Consider the following 15,420-nt stretch of genomic DNA (forward strand, 5'->3'; position numbering starts at 1 on the left):
CCACCATTCATACCCTTTAAACATTGAAACTCACAATTATGAGTGACATAATTTGTTTCATTTTTTCAGTAGTGTACCACTTTGCATGATCTTTATATCAGTAAACTACAGAGTATGCATACATTACAATCTTATGGAAGAATTAAGTTTTAAATTTTTAAGGAAAAAACTTATCAATATCTTGCAGAAATTAGTACCTTCCATTCTGCTGACTTCATCCCACTTTATTCAAGCTGCTAGAGGCTATAAACTTTTGTTTCTCTTAGTTTATCAGCTTTCATAGTGGAAGGGATTGTCTCCTTTAATACCTTTTCTTTTTTCTTCTTTTTCCAATTTTTTTTTTTGTTCTTCAGTATATGTTCAGGATAAGAAATTATACTCACAACAAATCTATTTTATGTAGAACTGTCTTGCTATCCCCTTATTTTCTACAGCATTTTCTTTCCCCCTATGATTTGCATCTGTGAAAGAGAGTATTCTCATCTGTAGAATGGAAAACAATCATTTCACCTATTCTTGTAGTAAAACGGTAAGACATCACAACTATTTTCAGCAGAGAGAATGGCAGCTCCATACTGGTTTTCCTGTCTGTGAAACCTGTATTTCCGTTGGGATGTATTAATTAGGCTGGAAAGGGCATACCACCTCCCAGTTACTGTACTGAGGAACCATTTTTATTTAAAAATATGTATCTTTAGCTCAAGGTTACAGGTGAAGCCTTCAAAAGAAAAGCAGTGTAAACAGCATTATCTTTCATAGAATCATAGAATATCTCAAGTTGGAAGGGACCTATAAGGATCATTGAATCCAACTCCTTGCTCCTCACAGGAGTACTTAAAACTAAACTATATGACTAAGACCATCGTCCAGATGATCCTTGAACTCTCAATAGGCTTGTTTCTGTGACCACTTCCCTGGGCAGCCTGTTCTAGTGACTGGCCACCCTGTCAGTGAAGAACCTTTTCCTGATGTCCAATTTGAATTTCCCTTGATGCAACTTCACTCCATTTTCTTGTGTCCTTTGTGAGGGTGTAGAGAGGTTACAACAGTTGTTAGTCATTTATTATCAGTCATTGATTTTGTCAAGGAATGGACCAAAACCCATGAGAAATTCTGAACATAATATGGCATAGCAGTGTTTAAAATAAGAAAAAAATAAATAAAAAAAATAAATCAGACATTAAAGCCTGCCTCAATGCAGTAATGCAGGAGATTTATTTTGGAAAAAAATATTTTAACTGCTTAAGATGAAATTGAATGGGCATCTTCCCACAATGCCCCAAGCCTTGAATTCAAGACAGGTTCCCTACACTAATGAGAGCTATTTGCTGCAAATGCTTTGTTCCCAGGAGTTGCTTAGATATTGATGAACTTATGGAAATGTTCTTGTCTGACCCTACTCACAGGTAGGACTGTGGCGATAAGAGGTGGAATTAGTGTTTTCTATAAGTAAGCTCAGTTTTCATATACCTTGACTTGAACTAGTTAACTCACTGGTTCTAGTATAAGCAATACGCAAAATTATCTGCTTATAAAGATATTTATACAAGAATTTAGAATCTGAACTGGTTTTGTGTAGGCAATCAGCTAGTTATAGTTTATTTGCTGCTCTTTTAACTGATCACATATACGTATATAACTGCAAAGAATCATTGTTTCTTTAACTACTTGAAGGAGTTGTTCCTGCAAGCCAGTCTTGAGAATTATACCTAATTCTAGAAGAAAGGCATTTGATAAAACAACTGATCAATCTATCTGCATGGTATTGTAAAAAAAAAAAAAAAAAAAAAAAAAAGGCCTCATGAGAAGATTTCCCAGTGAGGCCCTAGGTTTGATAAAGTTGTCCCTTATAAAAAACGGAAAGGAGTTTTTTCTTCAGTCATGAGAACATGGGCAGAATTAAATGTACAGAGACATCTTATTCACTAATCAGTAGATTATCTCCAGTCAAGATGATGATAGTGGTCGTGGTGGAAGACAAAGAAGCCTAGACATATTGCTGTTTGAATTCTTTTTGACAGAGAACACTGAATCTTCTTTAGACCTCCGGATTTAAATGGTAAACTCTGAAAAACACCTGAGGAACTAGTTAAGGTGTGCTTTTTTTTTACATGGGAAAAGAAAATTAATAGAAAGCTCTTCAAGAACAGCAAAGAAGTAAAAGTTGATGCACTTGAAACAATTTTGGTTTCAACAATGTGTACAGTCTGCACTTACACAGACCAGTTTGCAGCAGCGAAGACATAATTGTTTACTGCAACAAGTTCCTACACAGAAAGAGTTGTTACTCCAGTAAGTTATGTTTCAGTCTGGCTCTAGAGAGTCTGGCTTTCTAGCTCCAGACACCCTTAGGTGTGTACAAGCCAAGACAGTGGCCATCTTGCAGTCTTTGCACTGCACAGGATACCTCCCCAGCTGAAAGTTAGTCTGTTACTTTCTGTTGTCTGCAAAACCATTTTGCTCTGCCAGTGCCTGTCAGGGAAACCCTGCCAACATATTTGTCACTCTTGATGACAGCTACAAAGCTATCTCAGTTATAGCCTATAGAATTGATCTAATATTTATAGCATGCCAGCACAGGCAAAACAATAATTCTGACTGTCAGAAAAAAAAAAAGTATGAGGTGGAATATATCACCATAAAATTCAAACAAAGAAGAGGACAGGCCTGATTTACTGTGCCTTTATTGTTGTTACATTACAAAAAGACACAGACTTTTACAATTATATATATATGACCCCTTATATTTTCCTCTTAGTTATATTGATATAAACATAAATGACAGAAACATTTTTTACTTTCTCTAGTATGCTCTATCAATAATCTTATGCAACAAGGGCTGCATCAAAAAGCCGGAGAGGTTCACTAAGACATACAACTAGAAGGCAACTAAGTGATGTGTTGTGTCTGTTTCTGCCCTCTATCAGTGTCTTCTGGAAAGATATTAAATCTTTCTACAATTCTGTTTCCCAGCTTCTAAGATAAATATAAAATACTTAACCATGAGACCTCTTACAGACCATTTGGGAATTAGGAAAGAAAAATGCAAAGTGTTAGGTATTACTGATTTATCTTGCCACTTAGTCCAGAGATCCTAGTATTTTTTTTCCTCTTCTTGCTCTTTAAATACCTAATTGGTCCTTGGAAGATGGTGAGGCATGTGTCACAGAACAGAGCATGATAGGAGAGGTTAGTGCTGAAGCTTCTCCATCAGAGCAAACCAGTTTGCCTGACCTGCTTTAACATGAGATTGTCTAAAGCTATTCTGAATCACACTGAGTAACTCCTGTTAATGCTGGTGATGGGAGGAACCCACATGTGTTTTCTCCTTTTGCTGTGCTCTGCTGACTAGAGAGCATTTGGATTAAATGCATCGTTGGCGTATAAAGCCCACATTTCTGTATTGCAAGAGAAAAATAGAGTGCATGAGTAGGGAGAGGGTAAGTTATAAAAGCTTGCAGTTGGTTACTGTTGCTAAGGAAACCACTTCCCTGGTATCTGCATGTTCATCACATCTGTGTCTCCTGCTCTGCCTGGCTCTAAGAAAATCTTGTAACTTGATTTTAAGGGGGTGGGGAACAAGATTATGTTTCAAAGCAAAATATAAAGACTTTATTCAAACAACAAGTTTGAACAAGCAATTTGGAAAAATAAGTTGGCATTTAGAAAGTTCAGCCTTTTTGTTTCTGACTTGTGTGAGGACACCTAGAAATTGCAACATATGTTGATATGATGGATACAGCTACATTTGACATTCTGTTAACATGTTCAAATCATATGCTGCTTGCACTTGTAAGAAACATCAAGTTTCACCACTTTAATATAGAAGGTAGTGAAAGTAGGACATGAGATTCTTGAGATCTCTGGAGCTATCTGAACTGGGGAAGCTTCATGAACAGAGAGTCCCAAAAATGAGTGCCACTGCATAGAATGAGATGTCACATAACGTGTTCTGAGTGCTTTAGGGTCAAGTGTCATGAGCCTTGAGATGAGATTCAGCACAGCTGGGGATACTTTAGAGGGAGTAATTTTTTTTTTTTTTTTTTTTTTTTTTTTTTTAAATTTTTTTTAATCAAATCACTGTGCTAGTGCTTATGCAAGAGCACAAAAGGCTGAAGTGTGACCTTACTTCAGCACTGATAAAGTGAGAGGAGTCTTGGATTAAATTTGCAACAACTGGGAGAATTAAATTATGTCACGTGGAAAACCACAGCAAGGGTAGTGCTTAAAATCAGAGTAGTGCTTAAAGTCATGGTACAGGCCAAGCATACTTTACATTACCCTACCACATGTGGGAAGACTAGGTGTTTTGAAATCAGTTCAAACCTTCCCACCTTGCTTCATTCTTCTTTCTGCTCTATATTAGTATTCCTCCTTCTGCAGCAGTCACTTATCAAGACTGCAGAGCACTCTTACTCATTTAAGGGTTGAGCACTTTAAAATAATGCTTCCTAATTACAAAAATAAATATTTTTTTTCTATTTCATTTTCCAATTTGTGAAAGCTCTTATACAGCTTGCCGCTGAGTATGATGTATTGAAAGGGGACCCCTTTTCATCAGCAACAATTAATGAATTATCCTCTTCTGCTGTTCACAAAATGTCCATGAGTAGAATATGATGTTCTCCCTTTTAATTATTATTTAGTAATATAAGACATCAAGTAATTTCTACAGATAATAATGGTGTGTAGATTTTTGTAGGCATTCCATTGAGAGTATTTTCATATTCAAACAAGAAATGATACTAGGTTTTTTTGGTTGGAGGTCACCCAACTAAGTTCCCATTTTCCAAGTCATAGCTTGCAATCAGATTGCAAATATGAATACTTACAATTCAGGAATGAAAATTCACATTATAAAATTTAGATTATATTACTATATTAGAATGCACCTGAGGATACATATAGAAGTGAAAAAAATTAGGTTTTGCATTCAAAAGAAATATTCTCTATATACTTTAAAAGTATTGGTGAAAATATCCCTTCTATTCCGAAAGTTGCCTTGCTGTCCCTGCTATGGTATGTGTGAGAAAGCCGCAAAATTTATTTCCATTCCACTGTCAGCAAACAGGAACTGGATTTTTCTTTTGGATGTGCCTCTCTGTTGAACCACATCTTTCTCACATAAGTGTTGCATATATAGTAATATTTCTTTAGACATGCATTCTGCCCAAAATTGAAGTTAAAAAAAAAAAAGGCCTTTTCTATGAAAAGATAATTCCTCACATATACTTGTATTTTAGAGACATCGTCAAATTTGCATTATAGATCATATTAGTAAACAGCAATTTCTGAGAAGTTCCTTTTTTTTTAGTTTTGTTTCAATAAAACAAACTCTGTGCAAATAGTCCACTTTTCTTCTTGTTCTCACACAGAAGATATTTACCTGGTCTGAAGAGTTTTCCTCCTAGAAGAGATGCCTGAGCTTCTATGCATTGAGTTAGAGCTATATGATTGGAATCAGAATTCAAAATGGCTTATTCTTTAAAGCATAATTAGGACAGCACTATGTATCTGATTATATTAACTGTTAAGTACTGTCTTTCAAGAATCTTACATTTACCAAGTAGAAGATACATTTTATTTTGCAGTGGCTAATAGTATGTCTAATCCTACTATCAGACCTGTACCAAACTGAATGAGAACACAAAGCCAAATATTATCACCCAGTAAAGATTTGACTTGAGTACCAGATCATTGCTGACTAGTAGTTAATTCTGTCCATGGGCAAATCTAATTCTGTGGTCTTGTTGTGATAGACTGACAGACTTTGCAGCAGCCACAGATTATAGCAAATGTATGAAATGGCAGAAATAAGCATTTATGTTTACTGCTTCTGATTTATTAAGTATGCTAAACAAAAGTCATGCATAGTATTCCATACAGATTAATATTTAATAGGAGTAGAGTACATGATGTTGCACAAGAATCAGTATAAGATATTGTTTTCACAGGTTCAAGATGCATTCAGATGTCGACTGAGAAATTGCCAGGATCCAATTAATGCAGATTCTTCAAGTTCTTTTCCTAATGGACATGCTCAAATCATGGTTAGCTTTTATTTTTTTCTTCGACTCTTAATCTACTGCTCTTATCCAAAAGAAAAAACTTACAGTACTGTACATGGCAAGTATGCACAGCCAAAATATTCTTAGCATAAGTCTGTTTAGGTCATTATCTGCTTGCTTAAATCTCTTAGCAACCTTTAAATTATTGGTGTGATCATTTATGGAGTGGAGCACAGTGAATTAATATCTTCCACCAGTGTTCTTTATGACAAAAGATTTTTACACAAGAAAATGAGAAAGTAACCTAATAATACATCATGGCTTTCTCTACTGTTGGTGTAAAGACCACTGATACATTTGAGAGTCTTCCCTTCATGAGGGGTTGAAAAATTTTCTAATTCAGAAAGGAAAAAGTGCTATTCTAGAGGGGGATTCTATTTAGTGGCTTGAATTATGGAGATGGTGAATGGCTTAGTATGCCAAATTGGATTTACTAATACTGTTAGATAGTATATTAAAACAAATATTGGTCCCTTCACTTTCAATGACAGTTTGTCATTGACAATAACGGGAAGAGGATGAGGCCCTAAAAAAATGCAAGGCTCAACAAGCAGATGCCCTTCAAAATATTATGACTCAAAAAAGAATCCAATGTTTGGACTTCGCAATCATGGAGGTCAGTTTTATTAAACGTTTTTCATGCAATAAACTTTTTGTGGAAATAGAAACATAATTCAAAATTCCTTGAATTCTATAAGAGGATACATAGTTTTTCTTAACTGGGAAAAGTGTGCTTGGTTTTTCAACTGTTAAAATTCATTCTTAGCTCTTACAATTCATTTTTTCCCAATGAAATAATAGTTGTTTTCAGGGAGTACAAACTTGACATAATTGCATTAGTAGCAAGGATGGGCAGAATGTTATATAACAAATAACCACTTCATAACAACTTAATGAAGTTTCAGACAGGACTAATTGGATTACACTTATTCACAGTAATTTGTATTGCAGACTATTTTCCATACTTCTGTTTTTAAAATTATTATGATAAGCTTCCTTAAAGATGATCCTTCCATGAGATGTAGAAGTTACTCTTCCATATACATAAAAAAACTATACACTGTATCGTTTTATTAAAATTATATACTCCCACCTATTTTATTTTATTTTTTCTGGTCAGGCAGCATACTTTGAAAACCACCCAGTTATACTTTAGGAAACTTTGTAAAGCTCTGCTGTTGTAAAACAATACACTTCACCTTCTCAGCAACAAGAAACCACTTTTAAGAGACTATGACTCTGTAAGTAGGACATTTTGGAAGCGCTAGTTGGCAAAAAGGTATTGTGGTTTAGTTTTCAATTAATAACGGTTGTCCTGTTTTCGTTGTTTCTTGTTACAGACTGATTTTGAAAAGGACGTGGACATTGCTTGTCGGTCAGGTAAGAACATTGACAGAGTATTTAGCCAACAAAAAGAAGTTTTGTACTAGTTCCTTGTGAAATGAAAAACAGAAAATTGTTTACAACACATATTTATAAATGTAAACAAAAAAAGTGATACCACTATACAAATACATTTATTTTGTATTCCTACAAAAGCCTTTTACTAGAATTCAGCAGTTGGGAAGCAGCCAAAGGTATGATTACCTATTAGAAAGCAAATGGTTTTGGAAAGAAGATCAGTCTTGCACAAAAAGCTTTCCTTGCCCTAGTACACAAGCAAATGTGAAACAGACATTTTGCTAATGCCCTTTGCCCAAAAAAAAGAAAAAAAAAATTACATACTGTATCTTTAAAGCTCTGTATATGAAAGATGCATCCATTGGTTTAGTTTTAAAGACTTTTTAGGGCTCTAAGTGAAATCAAAAGTAGTTAATACGGTAGCAGGAAAATGAAATTTAATTTCACTGTATCGGAACAAGTTGTTTTTCTAAAGACATTTCAGTGACATGATCTTTAATGTCAGCTATGTCTGTTTCTGCATATTAAAAATAACCTATTTTAAGCAGTTTATTTGCCAACCTTGCTTAAATGAAGCACAGTGTAAAATAAATGACCCTTTAAACACTACAGAAATTTTTAAACCTGGGAAATATTTCCAAAGGACAGTTTTACGGCAATCCTGCCTAGATACCCGCTGTTTTCAATGAAGAGAGAAAGACTAAGAGGGTGTCCTCTGCACAGGGTGAGTCAGAGCAGAAGCTTGACTCAGCTGTTCTGCATCTTGGAGGACAGTGTCTCTCTTCACTTGCTACATGGGGAGCCAAGAAAGCTGATCATGTTAAAGAAGTTGGGCATTTGTGCACTGCTGTTTTGAGACAAACTGTTTTTTTCATAATGGAAAAATGAGAGGCAGTTTTGTGTGAGGTGGGAGAGTGGCCTGCCTTATGAGCTGCTTGCTATGGAACATGGCACTGAACTGACAGATATCGGGCGATCTGGGTCATTGGAGCCCTCAGGCTACCAAAGGGGATGTAAATGTAACACCTGAGATACTTCAGGTTGTCTTAATGTCTCAGCCCATGAGCTGGATTTTATTGCACAAAATAGCACTGTTGTGAATTAACATATTTTCAACTGGGAAAAGAAGATCCCTGCACCCAGCTGGAATAAGCCCAGTAATTAGTTACTTCAATTTTTTTTTTTCTTACAACATATCCTTTTTCTTTCATTACAAATGTTGAATTACAGCCATATTTACTTTTTAAGTTCAATAATTGTGATTGAATAGATGCTTTGCTTTTGAATGTATCTTTCAGAGCTCCTGGAAATGTTGTATTCTATGGCAGGATTAATAACTTCTATATGTGGAGCTTATCCCCCCCCAAAATTACAGGATGTTGCTACAGGTTTGATCAGGAAGGCCTAGGCCTATACCAAAAGTGGGTTATGAGCGTGTTATGAGACATGTTTATATTCTTTATAACCTTTTCAGTTGCAGGAAAATATGTCTTTCTGATACCAGTAGAATTTCTTCCTCATGTGGATACTTTTTTGTCACATTTATTTAAAAAAACAATTTAACATAGAAGAGTTTAAAAAAGTCAGTCAAAATAAACATTTAGGAGCTCAGGAACACATGATCATAGTTATAATGATATGGTTTGTGGAATGGCTGGAAAATAACGATGGTAGGTCATTACAGTGGATTGACAAAATGATTCTGCCTTACAATCTGTTTGACATTTTCCAAGAGGTTATGTGGAGTTAATAATGGCAGTACAGATGTCATAGTGCATTTTTTGGAAAACCCTTAATCAAGTTCCACATGGCAGGCTTTTGCTTAAGCTGTAGGTCACCTAAGATCTATGTAAAGCATTAGGAATAAATGAAGGAGTGGTTTTAATTTATATAAATGACTCAGGCTTAGTCAGAGATCTGTGTCAGTTACACACAGTAGATAGAGATGTTGATTTAAAAGAGAAAAAAAAACAAAACAAACCACAACAATATTTATAGAATAAAAGTTATTAAAAAAATAGGAAAAAAGTTAGAAAGATGCACTGGTAAAGGAAATGCTGCTAAATAAAGCCACCAAAAAAGCAGTGTTATGCAGACATGGTTGCATGTTGTAAGAATTCTGTTCTCTGACCCACAGTTTTGCATAAAGACATTGGACCTTGCAGAGCAGCTACTATAACAGGAACACTTTCTAGAATTTCACTAAATGATGAAGAGGAGGAGAAGGGACCAAACCCTGAGGCAATGAGCTATTCTACCTTGCCTGGAAACATCATCTCCAAAGTCATCATCCAGCAACCAACAGGTCTCCACATGCCTATGAGTATGAGTGAACTGGCCAATCAGTGCTTGAAAAAAGACAACAGTGAGTTGCGGAGGACTGTGTATTTATGCACTGATGATAATTTGAGAGGTGCAGATATGGACATAGTCCACCCTCAAGAACGGATGATAGAAAGCGACTATATAGTCATGCCCCGGGGCTCAGTAAATGCCCAGCCATCACTGAAAGATGAGAGCAAAATGAATATAGGCATGGATACACTGCCTCATGAAAGGCTGTTGCACTACAAAGTTAATCCAGAGTTCAATATGAATCCCTCTGTAATGGACCAATTTAATATCAATTTAGACCAGCATCTTCCCACCCAAGAACATATGCAGAATTTACCATTTGAGCCCCGCACAGCAGTGAAGAATTTCATTGCCTCAGAGCTGGACGACAATGCAGGATTATCAAGAAGTGAAACTGGATCCACAATATCAATGAGCTCTTTAGAGGTCAGTGGTACATAAAAAAATTGCACGCTCTGTTGTTCTAATTACGTGGTAAGACAATAAATTGTGTTGTGTGTCTAAGGGGTGAAGCTAATGTTTTAATTCAGTATAAATTATTGTTGGTAATCATACACTGCTGTTCATATTTCTCTTATTATCAGAGGTGTTTATACCTAGAAAACAAGATTAGAGTTTCTGAGCCAGTCTGTATGAAACTCTGTAGTTCTGGAGATTTAACATTCCACACAACTGCAAAGGATTTCATGACCTACCAGGTAAAGTCCACTGGAACTTGCTGCGTTGATACAAGAAGAAAAAGTATTCCTGCAAGATACAAATGATAATCATTGACCCTAGCTGAAAGCACTTGCAGTTGAAAATATTTGCCATTTTATTGCTGACAATCATATCTGTCTCAGATATGATAGGTCTAATTCTGCTCTCACTAACCTAAATCTTGGATTCTTCTATCCAGTAGTTCACCATTTACTGATTTATTTTTTATTGCATGTTTGCATGTGTGTGCAGGCATTGGTACAACTGATGTGTGCAGTAAAGGTGAACTGCATGTGAAGTATCCTAGATTCCAGTCAGATTGCAAAGTGAACTGAAAAGCCTTTAAAAGGAAATCATTACTACAATCTGGAAGATTTAAACATTATAAAAGTGAAAGCTATTTACATAATTTCTTAAGATTTAAGTATAAAATACTGCCATTCCTGTTGAGCCTTTACTTATGCAAAATCACCAGTGAGGTGGACTTGATTTCATATTTGGGCCTCCTTAAGAATTGAAATATATTTCACCAGTATTTCAAATGTTATGAAATGCAGCATTTGGTGGGAAAGAAAAATACAAATGAGAAATATATGGTACTTACTTAGTCTCGGAAAGAAGTTACAAATGGAAAAAAATTCTACTGTATGTGCAAACCTGAAGCAATTATATATATATATATATATATATATATATATATAATGTTTGGACCCATCTGTGTAGGGAAGCAGTAACTACCTGATTTTTCAATTGTTAGACACAGAACTGTAGCTGGTATTTCATAGAACGGGGGATTCTTGTGGATATTTCTTTTTAAATAGAGTTGAAGTTGTACCTGTGTATCTGCTGGAGAGTTTGGGCAGAAGAACAGAACTTAGTTTCGTTTCAAAAGATGCCTTTACAGTCTTTGAAAGTGAAATATTTCTTTTGCTGTTTATATTGTGTGTGTACTATCAAATGTTTTACAAGACATAATTTAACTGAAATAATTAATTGAAAAATGAAGTGTGGGGCTTTGCAAGTAATCAAATAGTATCCACTTTCTGTTTGTTGTTAAAGTGAATGTGTATAATCTTGGGACAAATTTTCAAACTTCTTTGTAAAAGATAGTGCAAGTGCTTGCCCACTCTGTGCTCAGACAGACAGACTCTTTCAAATCAAGTTTGTATCCTTAAGGAAGTTACTTCCCTCAGCTCAGATACATTACTTAATACATCTTAGGTGGTGACAGGGGTTCTCCAATTTAATGCAAGCCCAGAAGCAAGATAGCTTAACTCACCTTGCAGTAGTATCCTGTCCTGTCTATCTACAATACCGTCTTTCAGATACTTTTTGTCAGATATAGAGACTCAAATCCAGCCTGGTTAAGATTAGACATATGGGTGAGATATCTAGGGAAGGTTCATAATTCCTTGAGAAAATAGACATACTTGCCACTATACCATCCATTTTACCTGAGGTCTAATTGCTCTCTGGTGATACCACTTTCTTTCCATTGGTGATGAAGGCCATCTAGGAGACCTAAAAACAAGGAGACATTAGTTAAGTTGTAAAAATAATTATTTCATCTTACACAGAGTTCCAATTCCTGTGGCCACTTCAGAAAATGTGCCTGAAAATCTATGAGTATAATGTACCGCTCCTTTAGAGTTCATTTTTTTTTAACTGTATTTGTATCACATTTTAAGCTTACCTCTCGGATGGGATATAGTTACCCACCCACCATAGATAATCACTATTCTGTGTATCATTTTTATGATCAGAAGAGACTATTAAGTATGTAGTAGAAAATATAGTAAAATATGGTAGTAAATATATAGTCTCTTCTAACTTGGTAAACATATTAGGTTTACAAAGCTGTATTTTTGTCCAGAAAGCTGTAAACAGTTACGTTATTAAACCTAACCAAACCCAGCATAATTCCATATATTAGGAAAAAAACAGGTGTTAGGGCAGATCAGAAATGAAAGGAACTCTGGGCTTTTGTGTCTGCCTTTGTGGTTCTCAACGCTACTTGATTATATAGCATTACTTCATCTTTTGATAAGGATGTGCTGCAATGAATTGAAGATAGGAACATGAAAAAAATGTACATAAAAGAAAAACAGAGTCTCAAGCAGATCCAGATAAGCAGATCCAGCCAAATAAAGAATATGATTGTGGGTTTATGTGTGCAGTGTGTAAGAAGCAATGGTTGAGGGAAAGCCCAAAAATGCTATTGGCTAGAACTGACCAGCTGGATTAACTTTTATTTCTGCCATAAACAAAATAAAGAAGGGAGGGCAAGAGATTTTTTTCAGAATATTTTTTATGTCAGTACAATATCATCTTAGATTTCAAGACCTTCCAAAAGACAAGGCTTTGTCAGACTCTACAGAACAGCTAAACCTGCAGCAGGACATTGATCATTCTGCCCACATTTTTCCAGACAGAGCATGACTAGAACATCTCTAAAGATCCTGAGCAGTAGGAAGAATCTTTCTCTTATCAGCTTATACTGCTGTCCCACCTGAAGTCCAACATAAAAGCAGAAGGATTTCTGCTCTGTAGGAGCAGTTCCCCTTTCACTTCCCTGAAAAACAAGGTTAATATTCAAGGATCGCCTCCTCCAACCTCAGGAGCGATGCATCCGAACAAAGACAAAGTCATGCAAAAATGCCAGGAGGCCTGCATGGATGAACAGGAAACTCAAAAAGGATCCTACAGAGTGTGGAAGCAAGAACAGGTGGGAGGAACACAGAGAAATTGTTTGAGCAGCCAGGGATCAGTTTAGGAAAACTAAAGCCCTGATAAAATTAATTTTGGCCAAAGACATCAAGGGCAACAAGAAGAGGTTCTATAGGTATGTCAGTGATAAAAGGAAGACTAGGGAAAATGTGGGCCCTCTCTGGAAGGACATAGGCTTTTTTACCTCAGGCTTCACTGGCAAGTGCTCCAGCCACACCACCTAAGTCGTAGAACACAAAGGCAGGGACTAGAAGAATGAAGAACCACCCACTGTAAAAGATGAAGTTGAAGATCACCTAAGGAACTTGAAGGTGCACAAGTCCATGGGACCTGATGAGGTACATCCATGGGTCCTGAGGGAACTGGCAAAACGTAACCGCCACTTTTAAAAAGGGAAAAAAGGAAGACTCAGGAAGCTACAAGCCAGTCAGTCTCACCAATGTGCTTGGCAAAATCATGGAGCAGATCCTCCCAGAAGCTATGCTAGAGCACATAGAAAATAGGGAGGTGATTGGTGACAGGCAACATGGCTGCACTAAGGGCAAATCGTGCCTGATAAATTTGGTGGCCTTCTACAACGGGATAACGGCACTGGTGGATAGGGGAAGAGCAACTGATGTCATCTAACTGGACTTGTGCAAAGCATTCAACATTGTTCCACATGACATCCTTGTCTCTAAACTGGATCCATCAGTTGATGGATCAACTGCTCGGTTGATAAGATATTGGCTGTATGGTCTCACAGAAAGAGTTGTGTTCAGTGGCTTGATGTCCAAGTGGAGAGCAGTGGCGAGTGCCGTTCCTCAGGGGTCGGTACTGGGACTGGCACTGTTTAACATCTTTGTTGGCAACATGGACAGTGGGATAGAGTGCACCCTCAGCAAGTTTGCTGATGCCAAACTGTGTGGTGCAGTTGACACTTTGGAGGGAAGGGATGTGCCATTCAGAGGGACCTGGACAGACTTGAAAGGTGGGCCCATGCAAACCTCATGAAGTTCAACAAGGCCAAGTGCAAGGTCCTGAATATGGGCCAGGGAAATCCCAAGCACAGGTACAGGCTGAACGGTGAGTGGATTGAGAGCAGCCCTGCAGAGAAAGACTCTGGGGTACTGGTGGATGAAAAGATGCATATGAGCCAGCAATATGCACTCACAGCCCAGAAAGCCAACTGTATCCTGGGCTGCATCAAGAGAAGTGTGGCCAGCAGGTCGAGGGAGGGGATTCTGCCCCTTCTACTTCACGCTTTTGAGACCCCACCTGGAGTACTGTGTCCAGCTCTGGGGCCCCCAACATTAGAAGGACATGGACCTGCTTAAGTGGGTCCAGAGGACGGCCATGAAGATGACCAGAGGAATGGAGCACCTCTCCTACAAAGACAGCCTGAGAGGATTGGGGTTCAGAGAATAGACGCAGCTGGAGAAGAGAAAGCTCTGGGAAGACCTTATAGCACCCTTCCATTTCCTAAATGAGGCCTACCAGAAAGCCGGAGAGGGACTTTTTACAACAGCATGTAGTGAGCAAACAAGGAGTAGTGGCTTTAAACTGAAAGAGAGTAGATTAGATATAGGGAAGAAGTTCTTCGCTGTGATTGTGGTGAGGCACTGGCACAGGTTTCCCAGAGAAGCTGTGGCTGCCCCCTCCCTGGCAGTGTTCAAGGCCAGGTTGGACGGGGCTTTGAGCAACCTGGGCTAGTGGAAGGTGTCCCTGCCCATGGCAGGGGGTTGGAACTAGATCATTTTTAAGGACCCTTCTGGCCCAAACCATTCTATAATTCTACGATTTAGTCTTCGTATTCATTGAGGTCTTTGGAGATGGATGTTTTGGAACACAACTATGGTATCAGCACAAGAACATACTTTTCAGGGACGATCCATCACCCCTGCCATTAGCTATCTAAATGTAGGTATTCCCCTTCTGATATGGAAAAAGAGCTTTTCATGTTTGGGTCCCCTTTAGAGTCAATGGAGAGAAACAGGCAATTTTTGGCCACTTTTAGACATGTGCTCCAGGATGAAGTAAATCACATGCCCATACTGCAGGTGCCTCTCTTCAGGTGCCACAGAAGAAGCCAAAATGAGTAGTTCAGACATAAACATCAAAAATGTTGGTATCCTACATTTAGTCAGATGAATCCTACACTGTGTCATAAACGGTCTTCTAGTTTTTATAT

General features: G+C 37.3%; 1 protein-coding gene across 1 annotated transcript in view; it reads left to right on the forward strand.

The window, feature by feature from the left end:
• ADGRB3 (adhesion G protein-coupled receptor B3) overlaps positions 1–15,420 on the forward strand; it is a 477,442-nt gene that overhangs the window by 444,623 nt on the left and 17,399 nt on the right. Inside the window, exons 25-27 of the mRNA XM_026844073.1 lie at positions 5,955–6,050; positions 7,409–7,448; positions 9,607–10,250. Coding sequence (XP_026699874.1) covers positions 5,955–6,050; positions 7,409–7,448; positions 9,607–10,250 — 780 coding nt within the window. The remainder of the gene's footprint in view (positions 1–5,954; positions 6,051–7,408; positions 7,449–9,606; positions 10,251–15,420) is intronic.

The sequence above is a fragment of the Athene cunicularia genome (assembly GCF_003259725.1).
Source record: "Athene cunicularia isolate RWA chromosome 3 unlocalized genomic scaffold, athCun1 chr3_part1, whole genome shotgun sequence".
Lineage (NCBI taxonomy): Eukaryota > Metazoa > Chordata > Aves > Strigiformes > Strigidae > Athene > Athene cunicularia.